General features: G+C 40.4%; 1 protein-coding gene across 8 annotated transcripts in view; it reads left to right on the top strand.

Annotated features, from left to right (window-relative positions):
* Positions 1-19,995, top strand: part of KCND3 (potassium voltage-gated channel subfamily D member 3) — a 281,448-nt gene that overhangs the window by 785 nt on the left and 260,668 nt on the right. For 4 of the 8 annotated variants that reach the window (XM_082227640.1, XM_082227647.1, XM_082227646.1 and 1 more), the window contains one exon: positions 10,317-11,429. In XM_082227640.1, coding sequence (XP_082083766.1) covers positions 10,317-11,429 — 1,113 coding nt within the window. Of the gene's footprint in view, positions 1-71; positions 153-185; positions 613-10,262; positions 11,430-19,995 lie in introns of those variants that run through there. The other 4 variants (XM_082227643.1, XM_082227645.1, XM_082227644.1 and 1 more) reach the window with 4 other exon arrangements.

The following is a 19,995-nucleotide window of genomic DNA, read 5'->3' as shown; positions in this document are numbered from 1 at the left end:
ACAGATCAGCTCATTCCGCTGAACTCCTACACACACACACACACACACACACACACACACACACACACACACACACACCAGTTTAAGTATAATCTGAATCTCCGAATGAGATGACGCACGCCGGGGAAAGCAGCTGAGCGCCTGTATTCCATGTATGTATGCATTTGTATTGCTTTACCGAAGTCACTAAGCCCCGCTGTAGCCCATCAGTCACTTCCTTGAGGCTTCTTTTAACTCCGAAAGGCAAGAGCGCTCGGATTTGGAGATTTAGGCAAAGGTGGGAAGGCAAAATGCAAAATCGGACTTGACCCAAAACGGGATGAAGTAAAAGCGCAGGGCAATCCTATACTTGGGTACTCAGGAGTAACCCCCTTTGAGTTCAATGGGACTTACTCACAGGTAATTGAGTATAGAATTTCAACGTGTTTGTTGGGAGGGATGTGCATACATGGAAAACTGAAGGGATGAGAACCAGAAATCATAGAGTTGCATAGGAGCTGAAGGCAAGAGCTTTATTTTAGAAAGGAAGAAAAAAATGGGCATCAGCAACTTTGGCTGCAAGACGTACCTGAGAAAGGGTGCCTGCTTATCTAAGTGGAGAGCCTCCAACAGGTAACTTAGTTTCCTTACCCATGTCACATCGCCCTTCCATGTCAAGCCATGCATGCAGATGAATAACTTCATGTATTGGTGTCTCTCTCTCAGTGTACACAGTCTCTCCCTTCAGAACCTTGCTTTCCTAGCTACCTTCCAAGACAGACATTCTGGTCCCCCATTCTTCACCAGCAAATGAGGGAAAAGTTTGAGTGCTTGGATAGGACTGATCAGGCAAGAGCAAAACTCCAAGCTGGACTTAAAGGTGAACGGTTGCAAGTGCATCTTGTCAACCCAGGAGCTTACCAGGCTCAGCAATAACAAGATAAGCCGTTTAGTCACCTCTTTCTCTACTTTCCCTCTGCTGGTATTGCCTGATTCCTCCAAACTGCATGTGGAGAGCTCCGACTTAGGGAAGGTGATTCACATTTAGCCCAAAGGACTGGTCTTCATTTGTTCCATGATCATTTTGTATGTGTGGTTTTCCATCTATTGTGTGGGTGATTTTAAAAAAATCAAGGTAAGTTCTGGCTAATTTGGCTTTATGCATGGTGCTGGGGGGGGAGGCTGGATTAATGAAGTTTGCATGTCTCTATCCTGTTGCTCTATGATTTGCTTTCACTGAGTACATTTGCTAGAGAAAAGAGAGAGGAAATCTTTTGCAAGAAGTTTTATTATCTACCATGGGAGAAGGTGGAGGAGGAGATCTAATTGAGAGAGGGTGTAGAAATCTCATCTGAGCATAGTTTGCATTTTAAATGAAAAGATCATTGAAACTGGAACCTGACCCACATAAAAAGGACTTTTTAAAAAGGAAACACTAGTATTCAGAATACCAGCTTTTCTCCCTGCTCTTATAATTCCATGAAACTCACATTATTCTGTTTGTCAGCCTTCCCTGCTCTTTGAAGTTACCTTTATCTGCTTCTACAGATAATATAAGTTTCTTAAAACAAGTCTAACTAGGGATGATCAGTGACACCCAGAAATATTGATATGGTGTCAGAAGTTAATGAGATGAAAGTCCATCATTTATTTCCTTTTCCCCCTGAATGAACAGGAATAAATATGTGATTCTATAAAGTTTTTCTCCAGTGCACTGTTGATCCCAGAAAGGAGTGTGGATTTGAATTTTCAAAGTGAAAATAAAATTATTGTCAATAAAGCAAGACGTAGCTCAAACAAGCTTTATTTCTACATGTGGAAGGATGGCTGGAGTGGCTGGAAAGAGCAGATCTTTTTGAGAGAGCAGAAAAGCCTTGGATTACCATTTTCTTTGCACCCTTTGGGGGGCATGGCACTTACCTAGAGAAAACACAGTCTGTTTGCTTCCACAGTCTGTTGACATTTGGTTTCAGTCTAAAGGGTCATACCATGCACACAATCTCCTCTAGTCGAAATACCATCAGTAGACTGCCAAGTAAAAGATACTGTCAAGACATCTCTGTCTGGTGTGTAATATGCTTAGCTTTTTAGAATAAAAAAAAATGTCTAAAAAACAACAGTTGGTTCAAGAGGGGGGTTGAACACTTCAAAATCCACATTTAGGCAATGCTTTATTAGAACCATTTAAAAAGTTACCAAATTGTGAGAAGGGGGTTGTCTAGAACTCTTTCTCAGGAAATGTCTTACACAAAGGAGGGGATGAGGAATTTTTGCTGTTCTTTTTTGAGTTTTGTCATCCCGTAATCCGATCACACGCCCACTTTGTGTAACATCTCACCTGATAAAGAGTTCTGGCGAACTCAAAAGTTTGCCACTATTTTGTGACATCTTGGTTGGTCTAATAAAGGTATTGCACCAGTGTGGAGTTTACAATTCATGTTTGTATATGTTTAATTGAAATGGTAACAAGTGAACTATTGTCTTCAACAGTGTGTGGTGGGGGGGGGCACTTTTGCAGAATGCACTTTGCTCCTAAATGGATTCTGCATGGCCCACAATGCTCTTATTGTAAATGCTATATGCATTTGTGTTTCTGTATGTGAAGAGAGGTCTTTCTATACCTTTCCACACATTAACCTGTTGCTGCTAAATTAGCTACATAATATACTGTGTGCAGTCTTTCCTCTCAAGCTTTTAGTTTTGGGGGGTGGGGAGGGGGTGGAGTCTAGGAAAGATCAAGATCAAAAGTTGGATTTGATTAATTAATTAACTTTGCTTCCTTATTAGTATTTGTTGGCAATACAAATACATAGTTTTTGCATCCCCTTGGAAGTAAGTTCTGTCAATGGAACTAAGGGTGAATGTATACCTATATGTTGAAGGGTCACTAACTGCAGTGTCACATAATGACTTGTATGTGTGAAACAGCCATTGCAGATCAAACACCACCGACAGGACCTTTCTTCTGCTCTCACTTTACTTCAAGCATATAACTTTTCAAAAGCAGTCGTTCACAGTCCTTCATCTGCAAACTATCGAGAAATAAAACACTGAGTGATACACGTGCATAGATCAATGTTCCATACCAATTATATATTTTATGCTTTTGCATGCTACCTTTTCAGTTCTGTCTTTATCCCACTTTGAAGCAACCCCTAGATATAAATTGAAATAATTCACTGTTAGGAACATAAGAAGATGCCTTGTACTGGCTCAGACCATTGGTCTATCTAGCTAACTGCTTGCACTGACTGGCAGCAGCTCTTCAAGGTTTCCTGGAGGTGCCAGGAATTGAACCTGGGACCTTCTGCATGTAAAGCACATGCTCTACCACTGAGCTATGGCCCTTCCACATAGTATCAATGATATCCTAAAATATGCTCCCCAAAATTACTGGAAGCAACTGAATTATACCACCCTGTAACAACAACAACAACAACAACAACAACAACAACAACAACAATAGTTATTGACTTCTGAAATGTAAATTATATGTTGGAGCCTGAACCAATAGCCCATACATGATCAGAAAATTGTCTCCACTTCCTGGAATTGATAAATACGGTTGCTGTCCTATGCATATGTTCTTGGAATGGTAGTAAGTGCCATTGAATGCAGCAGGACTTACTTTTGAATAAGCATACATGGTATTGTGCTCAAAGTGATGACATGTCAACATAATGTTTCCAATTCACTCAAATGTTCTAATTTCTTGTGCAGATAGCTAGAGTTTACAGTTTCAGAGTAAGCATACAGACCCAGAAGGCTCTTTTTCTTTTCTTTTTTAAAAAAGTGGTTTTAAAATGTGTAACCCATTTATGATCTATTAGTGTCTTAAGTAATGCTTTATGGGACACATTAGGAGTGCCTTTGGCAACATTGTGGAGTGGCCATGCACACAGTGCTGGAATTTATAACAAAGATCTACATTACGCAATTGTAGATTCTGATGCCTCTAAGGAATTTTGAGAAGAACTCCGTTTCAGTCACACAATTACCACATAAATCCAGCATTGTTCCATGCCCATCCAGTATTCTCTAAAAGTCTCTGTTGAGCAGCCTGTGTTTCATATTACTTTTCCCATTAAAATTGCTTAGCCATGTGAGCCCCGAGTAGTTTGATGCAATCCCTGAATGTTATCAGAATCTTCTGCAGAGCTACTAAAAATAAGTGGCCATGTATCAAGAGGGTAACTTATAGGAAATCACACTTTTTTAAATAATTGGCTTTCATTGATGTCATGGGAAAGTAGCAGATCATGTGATGGTTCTATGTTCAGTTTCTTTAACTGGTTCCAATAATTATACCCTCATACCATCTTCTGATGTAAGTCTCAATGTAACATTTCTTTGCTCGTAGGAAGAAACTGCCGCCAGGGAACAAAATGTCAACCAGTAAAAGCGGATTGTAGCCAGTGGTCTCCCTTGCACTGATGAGGCTCTTTGATCCAAAGGGTCTCCCCAACCCCCTGGAGCAATTTTTTTGGGAGGGACTGAAGTGCATTCCATCAGGGCAAAGGGCACTATGGGATACAACCCAGTACGTTTTGCAGAATCTCAAGCCTGTGGGCATCACAAAATTCTTCGTTGGTAACATATCTCCTGCTCTCTCTTCTTTTCATTTTTGGTTGTGGAAGAATGTTGGAAGTTTTACATTCTGTTCTACCTTCAGTATCTGTCCATCAGCAGGGGAGAACCGTGTATGAAGTACATGCTTCACCAGCTCCTGCTTTATTCATATAGACATGCCCATTATAGACCAATATACTGAAATGACATTGAGCCTAATACTGTGAACCTAGGAATTGACTTAAATTAAGGTTTGATTATTTCTTGGAGTTTCCCATTGAAATTTGTCTCATATTAAATCAGGGAATCTGCCGTAGGTTCAGAAATATATGACTTCTGAGTCCTGTTCTGTGTCCATAGATGCTACTTCTTGCAGGGATTAAAGTGAATTGTATGTTTTGCCAGAGCTCTCATCAGAGTTTACTTGTACTCTCAGCTCAGTGCGTGGAACCGCCTTCTAGAGCAACATAATGGTATTCTGTACCTTTCTGTTTATTTCATTTCATTTATTCATTGAGGTATTGATAAACTGCACTTCATCAAAGGGTGGTGAACAATAAAGGTAACCAAAAATGGCCATACGGCCATAAAATACAATAAAAGCAATAAAGTACAATCATAAAACAATATTAAAAGGCAGCAACTAAGGATGCAGTAGGGCTACGGTAAAAGGCCCAGGCAAATGGAAAAGCTGTGACTGGCATCAAAAGTATTGCAAGCTGCTTTCAGCACTGACTTACTGGGATCTATTTATGACTTTGTTCTGTCAATGAACAAAGGGCCGGAATATTATCAACCAACTTGCAGCTGTGTTAAAGCTAGCCTCTTGAACGGGATGGTGGTAGTGGTGGGGACACTGTGTAAGGTAAAGGTAAAGGGACCCCTGGCCATTAGGTCCAGTCGTGACCGACTCTGGGGTTGCGGCGCTCATCTCGCTTTATTGGCCGAGGGAGCTGGCGTACAGCTTCCGGGTCATGTGGCCAGCATGACAAAGCTGCTTCTGGCGAACCAGAGCAGTGCACGGAAACGCCATTTACCTTCCGCCAGAGTGGTATCTATTTATCTACTTGCACTTTGATGTGCTTTCGAACTGCTAGGTTGGCAGGAGCAGGAACTGAGCAACGGGAGCTCACCCCGCCACAGGGATTCAAACCACTGACCTTCTGATTGGCAAGTCCTAGGCTATGTGGTTTAACCCACAGTGCCACCCGGGGACACTGTGTACTACCAAGCAAATCTGAAAATTCTGACATCATCTCTCTTAAGAATTTATCTTGTGCATTTTTATTGTTTGTAAGGCATCAATTACCCCTGCCCCTCTTGAAAATGGACACTGGGTGGAGCCTGTTCTTCTTTTATAAACTGCTTTGAGTTTTTACAATCAAGTGGTGTATAACTTTTATGAAATAAATAAACATTATATTCTCTGATTGGACATATCAGTCTCACTCTGACAGCTTTCAAGGGAGATACCATGATGTGTTTATGTATTAACTTTCCCCACCCCTCAAAACTGAGTGTGTGGATTCAGGTGGGGTACATTCTCAAAATCTAGAAAGTTACCCTGAATGTGCACACTGTAACTCTGATTCTTCAGTCTTCCAGGTGGTTGTTGTATTATGATTCATATTACATATTGTCTGCCTCACCCCTGATTAGTATGGGTTTGAGTTGATTCCCCCCGTTCCACAGAACTTCAAAACCAAGAATGTTGAAACACTGAACTATCATTCAGATATGGCATGGGTGGTCAGAACATAATCTTAAGGTTGGATATAGTCATGTACAGAGGTGATTCTTCATATGCCAAGGTCCCAAGCAATGAAGGGCATTAAAGGCCAGCTCTTTGACCTGGACCTAAAAATGGACTGCATGTTGGAGAAGATTCGAAAGTACTGGTATGATATGTTCCTAACAACCAGTCCCAGTTACTTTGCAGTTTTCAGGCTGCTTTGAAAGGTAGCCACACATACAACATACTGTCGCAATCCAGGCAAAAAGATACCAGGTCCTGGATCACTGTAGGATAGTTCCAGTAGTGAACTTTGGATACTAGCTAGCAAAATGCCCATCATTATGATTGGCAGGATATATGGGGAAAGCAGATTTGTATTCTGAATCCTCTGAAAGGGTGCAGTATGACTCTTTCCCTGCACTGGGGGGTGGGGGTTGTGCTCAAATTCAGCATTTTATTTCTTTGTAAGAATGAATGGTGGTCATTCACTTATATAGGAAAGCAGAACACTAATCCTTGAAGCTAATTTATTCAGCAAGTCTTTTAATGGTTTCCTTTGTAATCTTCTGGTTTTTGGGGTGGTGTTTTTTTTAAAAAAAATCATCTGCCATTTGATAGAATTTGACTGTTAATTTCATCGGCTTGTATGATAACGTCCATTTTATTGGTTCTGCCTGTTGGCTGGCCTCTTCCCACCTTCTCTTTATGTTTTGTCCTTATTTTAAAAGTTTTAAACAGCTGTTTCTATGGCAGTTTGTGAGGTGGAAAAATGACATGCAAATACTTAAATAATTGAAAATAAACACTGGAGATCTGAGAGTAAATGCAAAGGAAGAGAAAGGTAAAGAAAGCAAAGGGTTTGGCTGCAGATTTTATAAGGTCATTTATAACCAAACCCTTATTATGGCATAAATCAGTGTGCAATCAGGATGTTCACCAACAGTGTGAAGTACATTTTTCTTCCCTTTAACAGCTAGTTCTTTGGATTTAGAAAATTAATTTTCATCCTAGGCATGCTGGTAGGTGGGTATTGTCATCAATGTACTTTATTATTTGGTGTTTTTGGTTAGAAAGACCCTCATTGGCTTTTTTGAAGAGTTGTATTTTGATATAATGTGCACTTTGTTCACACAAGATCAAGAAAGACTCATCTGTACACAACATACACATCATTCTCAGAATGGCTGTTTTCAGAAATTTAAACATTTCCATTCTTTCAAGAACCCAGTCTAGCCTACTACAGTGGTCTAATATCTAATATGCTGTACCATTCTGATGTACTGAGGTAACCAAGAAAAAAGGCAGTTGCCAGTGGAGAAATTATACATATAAAAACATTGCCAGAAAATGAGCAATGAGGTGCTTAGCTGCTGGTCTACTATAATTAGTGTAAGTTTCTCTTCTTTAAAGTAGATTGAAGCCAAAGGAGAAAATTTATCAAATTAAATATAGGAATCTTCCTTCTTTCTAGGAAAATAATCTGGTAGCTGTGAATGGAGAGACAAAATCCTCTGAATTTGTGAGGTTCTTCCATTTTACATCCTGATATCTAGCTGGAATAATTTGTTAATCAGATAATTTGCATGTAGTTTTACAATAAAATAAAATAAATTTGATTGCTGCATATCCTGATCACACTTTTGCTTTGTATTAATGGTATATAGCCAGCTATACTAGTAATTAACCAATTAAAAATCCAGTGTTTATACTGATCACACTTTTGCTTTTTATTAATGGCATATAGCCAGCTATGCTAGTAATTAACCAATTAAAAATCCAGTGTTTATATGAAGCAAGACTACAGCTGGTTACTATGCAGGCAGGTATAAATGTATCTCTAATGATGCTTTGTTGTCATTATACTGCAAAGGTGAGATCCTTCCTGTGCTTACCTCTGAGTAAATATGCATAAATATGACCCAAAAAGCCTCGCACGCAAGTCCCCTTGAAATCAAGGGGCCTTATTTATGAGAAAACATGCACATGTTTGCGTTGTATAATCTATCTCCCTATGCAACATCTTTCCAAGCCACTTTCACAAAGTACTATGCTCATCGTTAATGCATTAATAGGCAAAATTGAAAACCCTGCTCATTCTTTTTAGATAGTCCAGCTATCCTAATACATGGCTTAAAAAGCTATGCGCAATCCAGCTAGACACACTTGAAGCGCATTGAAAGTATATGCACATAACTCTGCTTTTGAGTCACACTGATTTCAATGGTGCTTATGCCTGACTTTCCCTGTTGGTAATGTGTGCTTTCTCTAATAGAAATTCATAATGCAGTAGCCTGTAACGCAGTATTAATATGCCTGTTATTACCGTAAGCAAATCGGTAGGCAAGCTGGCATCTGGTGGGCTAGTGCTGAATCCCCAGGGATTAGGGAGAGGTGTGCATTTTCTCTTGGCAGAGGAAACAGTGCCTACCATGAGTATGCACATAGCCCTCTCTAATCCCCAAGGATTCAGCATTAGCCCAACAAATGCCAGTCTCTCTACTGAGGGAATCAGTTTCTGCAGCCACTAGACCACTGTCTGGATAATGAAGTGGCCCCTGAATATGTAATGACTTCAATAAACCTTTCAGCTGATAGTAACACTTGCTGGTAGTGAGTTCTCACAATATCCTACTATTTTATTAGCATTGTCATTGCACTTACTGTGATTATTAGAAATCAATCTTGGTCTTGCAGTTGTGACAGATAACTCTACTGATGAGTCGTCCAGTAAAATAAATTAGCACTTTTAGACCCTTCTGACAGCTATATTTGGAATGATCATATATGATCTGCTCCAGAAATTACTTTACATGCATGATGAAAAAGTTGTGCTAGTGGAACAACTGCTCTGCATATGCAAAGCTGAACTGGATCTTACTACATTGGGCAAAAGTAGCACAGCCAGGTTTTTGTCTGCTTGACATATAGGTCACTCCCAGAGGAACTGGGGAAACTGAGCAACCTACAAAGTTGGGAGAATGTTCTACTGGACAGCATATTCATATGGATGACTGAATATGCCAATGTGATGGGTACTACCATACAGGTCACATGAGGATAGGCTACCCCACATACTTATAAATGTGAATACGAACCACTAGGAGTTGTTTTTCCACATACAGAACACGTTTTGTGAAATGTCTTGGTGCACTTCCGAGTTTCTAAATCAGGACCCATTGTTTACACCTGGGAATGATATCTGAAGCTTGTTTGTGAGGAAGCAAATTTAAATTAGTGTGTTGATGCTGCTTTTAAATGCTTTTAATGAGGAATAATTTGCTGTTCAAAAATTCTACCAGTAATAATGCCATAACTTTTTCCATGTTGATTATCATGAGTGCTTTAAAACATTCATTGTTCTAAGCAGTAATGTTTGGCTACCACAGTTAGGGATTTTTATTGGGGGTGGAGGGAGGGGTGGAATCAACACAGAGAGCCCAATCCCTGGAGCAGCAGAAAGCTGGCTACTTCTGTCTTGCTGCCTAAGAAACCCGTTTCCAATCTTTCTACCATTGGAAATAGGCTATGAATGAAAATTGGCAGGGATCCAGTTAAGGTGATTGCAGTATGCTTTTTGAGATAGAGGGTTGCTTATCCATGGGATATGACTGACCAATTCCTTATGAATGTTTAAGAAGGCAGCAGGAGTCTTTTTTCAAGATGTCATCAGGTAGACTTAATGTACAGTGGTTGCCACTGAAAATCTGCATCACCTAGTTTGTATGTTCGAAAACATTTTGCTCTACCATCTAACCAAGAAATAGTGAAGGACTTAAACCAAGTTTCCCCTAATGCAGATGTTTTGGAGGAGACTCCCATCATCCATTATCACTGGCCATGCTGGCTGGGGCTGGTGGGGGTTGCTGTCCAAAATATCTGAAGGGCACCACGTTGGCGGCAACTGTCTTGAATCATTATAAAGATAGCATCAAAGGCAAAGTGGCCACTCACTCTGAATTTTGTTTAATTGTATTTGTAGATGGAATTGAACTGAAGTCGAGCAGTTTTTAGAAGAGCTGTCTTCTTCCATCAGATCCATCATGGCTGCGGGTGTAGCAGCATGGCTGCCCTTTGCCAGAGCAGCTGCCATAGGATGGATGCCAGTTGCCAACTGTCCGATGCCACTGGCCCCAACGGATAAAAACAAACGACAGGATGAGCTCATCATTCTTAATGTGAGTGGTAGGCGCTTCCAGACCTGGAGGACTACCTTGGAGAGGTACCCTGACACTCTGCTTGGCAGCACAGAAAAAGAGTTCTTCTTTAACGAAGACACAAAGGAATACTTTTTCGACCGGGACCCTGATGTCTTTAGGTGTATCTTAAATTTTTACAGGACTGGAAAACTGCACTACCCAAGGTATGAATGCATCTCAGCCTATGATGAGGAGCTTGCCTTTTATGGGATCCTACCCGATATCATTGGTGACTGCTGCTATGAAGAGTACAAAGACAGGAAACGGGAAAATGCTGAGCGATTGATGGATGACAGTGACTCCGAAAATAAGCAAGAGTCTATGCCAGCTCTGAGCTTCCGGCAGACCATGTGGCGAGCCTTTGAGAACCCCCATACCAGCACCTTAGCCTTAGTCTTTTACTATGTCACCGGCTTCTTTATTGCTGTCTCTGTGATCACCAATGTGGTGGAGACTGTACCATGTGGAACAATCCCTGGCAATAAGGAACTGCCATGTGGAGAAAGGTACGAAATGGCTTTTTTCTGCTTGGACACAGCTTGCGTTATGATTTTTACAGTTGAATACCTTATGCGACTCTTTGCAGCTCCCAGTCGCTACAGGTTCATCAGGAGTGTCATGAGCATCATCGATGTGGTGGCTATCATGCCGTACTACATTGGCTTGGTGATGACAGACAACGAAGATGTCAGTGGAGCCTTTGTGACTCTGAGGGTTTTCAGGGTGTTCCGGATTTTCAAGTTCTCCCGTCATTCCCAAGGCTTGCGAATCCTGGGGTACACACTGAAGAGCTGTGCCTCAGAGCTTGGTTTTCTTCTATTTTCTCTCACTATGGCAATCATCATCTTTGCTACTGTGATGTTTTATGCAGAGAAAGGATCTTCAGCCAGCAAGTTCACCAGCATCCCAGCTTCTTTTTGGTACACTATTGTCACCATGACAACTCTTGGGTAAGTGCTTCACTTCTCTTTCCTGACCAAAGGTCACATGAGCTGATTGGTGGGATGAGGTTCCAAGCTTGTTTTCTTTTCTGAAACATAGACCTAAGCAGCCATTGAGGTCTGTTTCTTTTTCTTTCAATGCTGTCTTGTGCACAACCTCCAACATTTATATGTACAGAACGTCATGATGGCTTTGCAGCAGTAACATCTGGTCCATATTGTTGTTCAAAATGAGGTCTTAGTTGTTGCTGTTGTTTTAACTCTGGCATTACTTGCAATCTATCTTGCTTCCAGTTTTGGCATAAGGAGCAGGGATCTGTAAGAATCTTCATTTTTGCGTTGGTTTAAAGAATCCATTCTTTCTTTGAAATTATCTGGGTGCTTTTCACATTGCCTTCAACAGGAGTTTAAATGTTATTAAAGTCAAATAAGGATTGAAATGAAAGAAGAGGGTCTGACCCTGGCAGAAGGTGAAAAAAGGGGGGAGTGGGAAATAACTGAATGGTACAATAAACTTTTTTTTTTAATGGAATTAAAGTCAAGCAGATAAATAGTTTGTACATCTGCTCTTTTTCAAAGATGTCAGCTTAAGCACAGCAGTACTTACAATTGTATTGATGATCCGGCCTGAACTCTTCAGATGAATGGCATTATACAAATTTAATAAATAAATAAATGACAATGTTAATCATAATCTTCAACAGCAGCAACAACCATCTTTCAGGCTATATCCTTACAGTCAACTCAAGCGGACCTTCTAGGACTTTTAGATCTTCTCCAGATCTTTAGAACATACTCCGTTTGTTCGTTGCCCATCTTATGAGCGCAGATATAAAAGCACAGGAATGTCTGCTTGGGATGAGTATGAGAAGACAAATGCTAAACATGTAGTGTTAGCAATGAACAAAAGTCCTGGCGATCCATGCTTAACATTTTTCATGCATTAACAAATGCCTCTGAGGAACAGTGTATGCTTGAAACATTTTAAACTGTTCTTTTTTAAAAAAGGGAAAAGAAAGCATGGTGAATTTGGCTCTTGAGACATTTAGATTGTTTCTTCACCCCTGTTTCAATCCAGATAGGTATTGAAAACAATGTATTGAGATATGGTAAGATTTTAGAGAACAGAACTGGATTATTAACAGGAAACGGCCCAGTTTGCATCAACAGCTCATGGGTCAGTGAAGATCTGTGGCCATTGTAACATCATGTTAACAACACAACACAGAATTATGCATTGAATCAGTGCTTCTTGAATCAGTACTCAAAGGTACGTAGTACTGACACCTCCCTCCCCCCAATATTAAAAGTGTAGCACTTACTGTAATACTTTTATGGTGAGTACTGGCACCTTTTTTTTCTTATAAAAAGGCACCTCATTGAACCCATGGAAATAGATGGGCTTAAGTGTGTTATAAACCTGCTGTTGTATTGTGGTTCATGTGTCTAAATAGCTCAGACAGGTGCAAATCTAGTCAACAATAGGGAATTCATAGCCCCTGGGTCATTTCTACTTGTTCCCAAACTTCACAGGAATCCTGGTGAATTGACAGCTTTTAAAAACAAAAACAACTTTAACATTTCAGGTGGGTGATTTAGTTGCTTAAAACCTGGGGGCACCTTAAGAGAAACACATTTTCTCTATCCCCCATATGAGATTGTAGTAACCATTTGTTGCTTCTCTTCCAGCTATTTAAAGCTATCCAGCCTTCCATGAGCTCCACATGTAACAAAATTAAAATCTTGTATACAAGACTAAAAAATGTAAACAGTTTTCAGTCAAGTGTGTTTCTGCCTGGGAATTCATGTGGCTTTTGATTTTTAAACATTTAGCAATTGCTTTCATGATGCTTGAACACTAGACTTAGTATAGCGTTGCTGTTGCTTTGAAAGGCTTTCATACTGTGCATGAACATGCAAGCTATCACAGGTTAAAACTTTTAAAACGTACTTCGTTTTTCAAAAAAACGTGAGCAATTGTAACTTGGGTATTTTCTGTCCTCTTGGAAACATGAAAACATTAATAAAGCTTAGGAGATCTACTTGAATGAATGGTAAACTTCTAACCGGTGGTTTTCAATGTGTTGGAATGTCACCATATTATGATCTAGACATTGAGTCATCTCTAAAATACCTAGTTCTCAGCTTCTTTAGTGATAACAGGTCAAAAGCAGCCAAATGATTCAGCTAGGATGGGAGAGGGACAGAAAAAAGATCAACACACACATAAATTCAAGTGATGGTTATAAAAGGATGTTTTGAAGGAGGGTGGTGTTTAAAAGGATCTATTATGACACTGGTGTAAAATGATGGGGAAATTTGATAATGTGTACAAATCTCCACTTTACTTATTGTATGTTTCTAACAAAATGGGACACATCAAAAATTATTTACAAATTGAGAGCCAGTGTGGTGTAGTGGTTAAGAGCGGTAGTCTTGCAATCTGGGGAACCGGGTTCACGTCTCCGCTCCTCCACATGCAGCTGCTGGGTGACCTTGGGCCAGTCACACTTCTGTGAAGTCTCTCAGCCTCACTCACCTCACAGAGTGTTTGTTGTGGGGGAGGAAGGGAAAGGAGAATGTTAGCCGCTTTGAGACTCCCTAGGGTAGTGATAAAGCGGGATATGAAATCCAAATGTTGAAGGTGAAAGAAAGCATGCATGTAATCTGTGTTGAATATTGTTTTAGCATGGTTATAACATTTTGCCCTAAATAATACCATATGTATCATATCGGTTTCAGTGAGAATATAGGTATTTATAAAAATGATGCTATAATGTCATGATACAGAGTTGCTATTAAAAGTTAATAAAACGAGTCTCAAGAATGTTGGCAAACAGCTAGCATCTGAAGGGAGATGCACTTTTGCTGGTATTCCACCCCCACCCCCTTTGTCAATAACAGGATGCTTTGTAATTAAACATGTCTCCTTGTCAAAACATAGCAGGGAAGGATTCCATGGTACCATTAGTTCGCTGTTTAGCTAAAAGAAATGGTCCGTTGCATAGAATACCTTTCCTTTCCACACATAATGATAGTCCAAACTGAGTGTTTTTGAGTACTCTAAAGTGTTCTCAGGCTAGGATAATCATAGAAATTATAGTGGGAGTGCATTAAACTAGCTGATGAAGATAAAAAAAATGTAGACACTAAAATAGGATGTTTAACATTTATGGAAGATCTATTTAAGCTTTCCACAAATCACTTCCCTGCCAAAGAGATTAAACGTACATATATCCGTTATTATTGTTTGTCTGGGGTGATTTTAAATGAAACAAGTTGCTGTAGCAATCAGTTTGTGTAATCTACATTTCTGACATCTTTTAAAGACCTCTTTGATACAGACTAATAAGGTCAAAACATCAGATAACGACATGTTGATGGCAGAATCCAATGCTCTATGTATATCTCTTTCTTTGATCTATCATGTTTATGTGTCATCTGTTACTAGAAATATGAACGTTTGCATTTTTAAAAATTACTTACAAAATATCACGTGATTCATTATTTTGTGCTCTCATCTAAGTGAGTGCACATGAGTGAGATTCTGTGAGCATTCGTTAGATTACAATGCCTAGACCATCTTTTTTTTTTTAGGGGAAATTGTAATTTCCCCCCCATAATAACATATCCTGCTATGTTAGCTTCCATTTACCCAAATCATCTCCTTTCTGCATACATGTATATTGTATATCTGTAGTAAAATTATGTAAACCAACCTGTGTTATCTCTACATGGCCAAATTCATGTTGTGAAATGCATATCAAAGTTTTTGAAAACACTAAATCTTATGAAAGAGAACGAGCTGCAAAGTAGAATGGAATCAATAGTTCATAAAAAATGAAGAAAGTGAGATGACATCACAAATCACATCATTATCTGTCACTGGGGTTGTTCAGCTAACTTGTTGCATTAGATTTTTGATGAAGTTCCATGCTGCCTGGTAGTACATTTGCAAAAGGCAGCTCTAAACCAGGATGGTTGCCATGGTGTTTCTGTACATTCAAGGAAACTGTACTGTAATAACATTCTCTAACTTTGGATTTGATTCAAAGATCGAATGCAAATATTTCTCTTTGAAGCAGGATTTTAGGCTTCAAAAATTAGAACTCAAACCTTCATGAGAGTGTTAGTGTGTTTTATATGAAAGTGATTGCCAGAGTTGAGGGCAAATGCACATTGCTTTGTGGGCACACAGCAATCAAGTTCTCTTATTATTCAAATTACCATCCAACTTGACCCATCCTATCACTGGCCAGAGATAGATCACTGCCTCAGGTGGTAGATGCTGGAAGACATTGGTGGCAGCTCCCTGGCTGTTCCTCGAGTCCCTGGCTGTACCCTTCTGTTAGAGGACCGAGTTGTGCATGCCCCCTGACTTGACCTGCATCCCACAACTAGACCTTAGTGTTGAAATATTCAGCTGCCAGTCCAGCCAGCTTCTGTAGGTGGATAGGACAACCATCTTATTCTTTGCCACAGGCAGCAAAATGTCTTGCACAGCCCTGCTATTCAAGCTGGACCTGGAAGCTTTCAGAGGAAGTCTGTAATGACCTATTTTGGCCTCCTATGACTGGCTGTTTTGTCTTATTGGTTTTCCTATAATTTTAACTATTTTAGTTGGAAATGGATGCAGATGTACTATTCACATGACATCCCACAGGTTTCAGGTTCAACACCCTCTGAATTTGAGTTTTAGCAGCATCCAAATACTTAAACGTAATACTTTGACACACCAGCAGGCTAGGATTCAGATTTATTTGAGAATTCCAAGGGATTAAGGTAATGCCCCCATCAGTGCACTGCTTCAAGAGTTGGTTGGATTGTTGAGCTCTTTAGACATTTTAACCTGCCATAGAGGAAACCCCAGTAGAGTAAAAATACTTAAGAATACTGGTCCTCCATAAAATTTGCCATGGATTGTTTCAACCTTACCAAAACAACATATGGATTACACAACAGTTATTTATAGTAAAAGATTGAAAGCATCAAACTTGGCAGCTGTACTCAAGGAACACATTAATCCATTTGTCACACAACTTCGAAAATCTTAGCCATATCTTCTAAATCTCTGCTAAGCTATAATCTGAGTCTGGGACACTGTTTCTTTAGTTTATTTTTAAACAGAGGAAGTATCAGACTGGAATTGTAGGAACGTTTTTGATTTGATGAGAGCTTGATGATGCTGTCTGAGGGGAAAGTTTAACCATGAGGTCAGTTAGATGTATCATTATTAAATTGCCTCAGAAATCTACTGCTGTACACAGACGAGCCCCTAGGTACGTAGCCTGCAAAATTTGGAAACATTAAGTGCAGGAGTCATGGAGTTTTAATGACTGAGGTCTTTTTTCACCCCTGATCAATTGATATCAACTGATAAGTTCTTTTTACATTCCTCCCAAAATCATTGTGATTGGAAATACAAGAGAGAAGCCTGATAAAATTATTCCCTTCTTGCAAGCCAGGGCTGCCATTTGCAAAATTATACCCCTTCCTCTCTTGCTCAGTCCCTCCCTCTTCCCTTTTCCTGCCTGGACTAAAAGCCCATTAAACCAATAAAAAATGCCACCCCAGGAATAAGGCTCCCAGAGTTCTCAAGGCTAATCAGGGGCTACCCACACAATTATTACTCAGTCCTCAAACAAGCATACTACATAGAGGAGATTAAAAAAATCCTTCCTGTAGCACCTTAAAGACCAACTAAGTTAGTTCTTGGTATAAGCTTCTGTGTGCATGCACACTTCTTCAGATACACTGAAACAGAAGTTGCCAGATCCTTCTATATAGTGAGAAGGTGGGGAGGGGTATTACTCAGAAGGGTGGTGGGAATTGGAGATTGGCAGATAGCTGAGATGAGCCTGTTGACGACTCTTAACCACTGTAATAGGTCTTACATGAAAAGGCAAGGGGTGAGAAGGTGAGAAATGGCTTAGTCATGTATAATGAGATAAGAATCCAATGTCTCTGTTCAGACCAGGTCTCTCCATTGTTTTAAGTTTGGTAATGAGTTGCAATTCAGCAGCTTCTCTTTCCAGTCTATTTCTGAAATTCCTTTGTAGTAAAACAGCTACTTTGAGATCTTGTATAGAATGTCCTGGGAGATTGAAGTGTTCTCCTACTGGTTTCTCTGTTTTGTGATTCTTGATGTCAGATTTATGTCCGTTTATTCTTTGGCGTAAGGTTTGGCCTGTTTGTCCAATATAGAGAGCTGAAGGACACTGTTGGCATTTGATGGCATACACAATGTTAGACGATGAGCAATTAAATAGTCCCGAGATGGTATGTGTGATGTTGTTGGGGCCAGTAATGGTGTTGTCCGGGTGTATGTGGCAGCAAAGTTGGCATCTGGGATTATTGCAGGCTCTGGTGCCAGTGTCCGTGTTAAGTCTGGTTGTAGTATTATTGTGGGTTAGGAGTTGTTTAAGATTGGGTGGCTGTCTGTAGGCAATGAAAGGTCTTCCTCCCAGAGCTTGAGAAAGAGAACTGTCATTGTCCAGGAGAGGTTGTAGATCTCTGATGGTGCGTTGTACTGTTTTAACTTGGGAGCTGTATGTGATGACTAGAGGTGTTCTGTTATTTTCTTTTTTGGGTCTGTCTTGCAGCAAGTTCTCTCTGGGTATCAGTCTGGCTCTGTTGATCTGTTGTCTAACTTCATCTGCTGGGTACCCATCTGTAACTGGATACATAGAGGAGGAGGGAGCTACAAAAAGAGTGTAGTGTTTGGGGAGGAGCCAGCATATAATGTCTGGCTTCTTCCCCATTCTGATAGGCCTGATGGCCCACTTGACCCTTCCCCAACTCCTCCGTAGGGTAAAACCATTTTGAGTCCTCTTCCCAGGTGAGTTGGGGTATGACAAATGCACCCCCACTCAAGGTTGGGAGTGGCATTCTGCTAAACATTCCACCTTTACCACAAAGCACGGAGGAGAACTCAGCAACAGTTGCATATATTTCCACCTGAACCCAATAAAAATGCCATTGTGATATTAGGAGCAAGATGTAATTGTTACCACCACACAGACCTTACACCTGCCTCTGCCTGCCTGCCTAGCTAGCTGGTTGCCTGCAGATGATGTCCACTGCAGTGTGCTGAAGCCTAGCTACAGCCTTGGGAAAGTGATAAAAATTGTGGCAGCTCTGAGACCAAACCTCATGCCCTGGTTGGAAAGACTTTGGAGGGAAGGCAAACTGGGAGTCAATCCTAACACTGGAACTGCATGGAGGACCTAGTCTAGGGGAGTTGAAAGGGTGATGGGTGAAGACGGACTTTGAATGGGGAGGGCAAAAAGTAGGCCTGAACTGGAAGCAGGACAGAAGTTGCTATTTAATTAATAATAATAATAATTTATTATGGTCCCAGACCAGATTCCTTTTTAATTATTATTTGTTTAATTATTATTTTTTTAATCCTCCCTTTCTGCCAAAAAAGAAAAAGAAAAAAGGCTTATCCGAGGGTGTGGCGTTTGCCCATTCCTTGTGATTATGTTTGTAAGGGGGGATGGAAATGGTTAATGTAGATTGACCAATGAGAAAGCTCAGAGGCGGAGCCTACTTGGTTTTGAGGCTCAGTCCAGGGGTTTACCATGGGGAGATAGAGGAGTGAGGGTCAAACAGAGGCAGTAAAAGTGACAGTTAGAGTGAGAGACAGGGATAGAACTGAGAGAGAAGCGTGTGACAGTGTGAGATAGTGCCACATCTAATTAAGGGCGTGCATTTGAGAAACAGTTCTGAACATATTTAAAACTTGTTTGTTCTTCAATATACTTTAATCTTCGTTGTTGACTTTACAACCTGACTGAGACTCAGTATTTCACCAGAAGAAACCTGGTTGGTGGCAGCGGAAGAATAAAGCAGTGGTGTACAGGTCACTAGTCCGTGAAACGACCGGGGGCTCTGTACAAACGCCATAGAGGGTTTATAGATTACTATGATGAAGACAATCGTTGCTCTCAAACTAACAAGGCACAACACAAAAGGGAAATGAATTAGTGGGGAGGAAGAAATAAACAAACTGGTACAAGTTCATTTACCTGCATGGCACAAGAAAATCTTTCCCTAGTGGGAGGCCTTGGTAGCATAGACCAGCCTCTTTAGGTGGAAGTCTGCATCTCTGTGCCAGAAACAGGAATATCTATGGTAGAAGATTCGGAGGCGCGCTTGACCCTTGCTAAGGTGTGGGAGTCAGTAGGTGCCAACCCTGGATGCCAGTCTTTTGCCAGCCCACAGTCTTTTTGTAAGATTTGCTGGTGTAATGTATATGAAGCCTTTTGAATGGTGTAGCTCTGTATACGAGCATCATTGCCAACAATTTTATTCATGCTAATAATAGCTGCACTCATTGGAATACAATTAAAGGGATAACTACACTTGGAGAAATTGCTTTGTTGTTCCATTTATTGTTTCCTATTTGAGAGCAATGTATAAAGGTGTTTGCTTGTTTTCGGCTCAACTTTGAGCTTTAGTGTTTCCCAAGGTGCAGCCTGCATGCTACTTTCCAAGTTTTCAGACATCTCTTTCTGTCCAGGCGTCCTTATACAATACACTTTGGGGGTCATTCTGGCAGAAGAGTTCCCCT

This window comes from Podarcis vaucheri (assembly GCF_965113315.1).
Source record: "Podarcis vaucheri genome assembly, chromosome: 6".
Taxonomy (NCBI): Eukaryota; Metazoa; Chordata; class Lepidosauria; order Squamata; family Lacertidae; genus Podarcis; species Podarcis vaucheri.
This window is presented reverse-complemented; position numbering and strand designations above follow the sequence as displayed.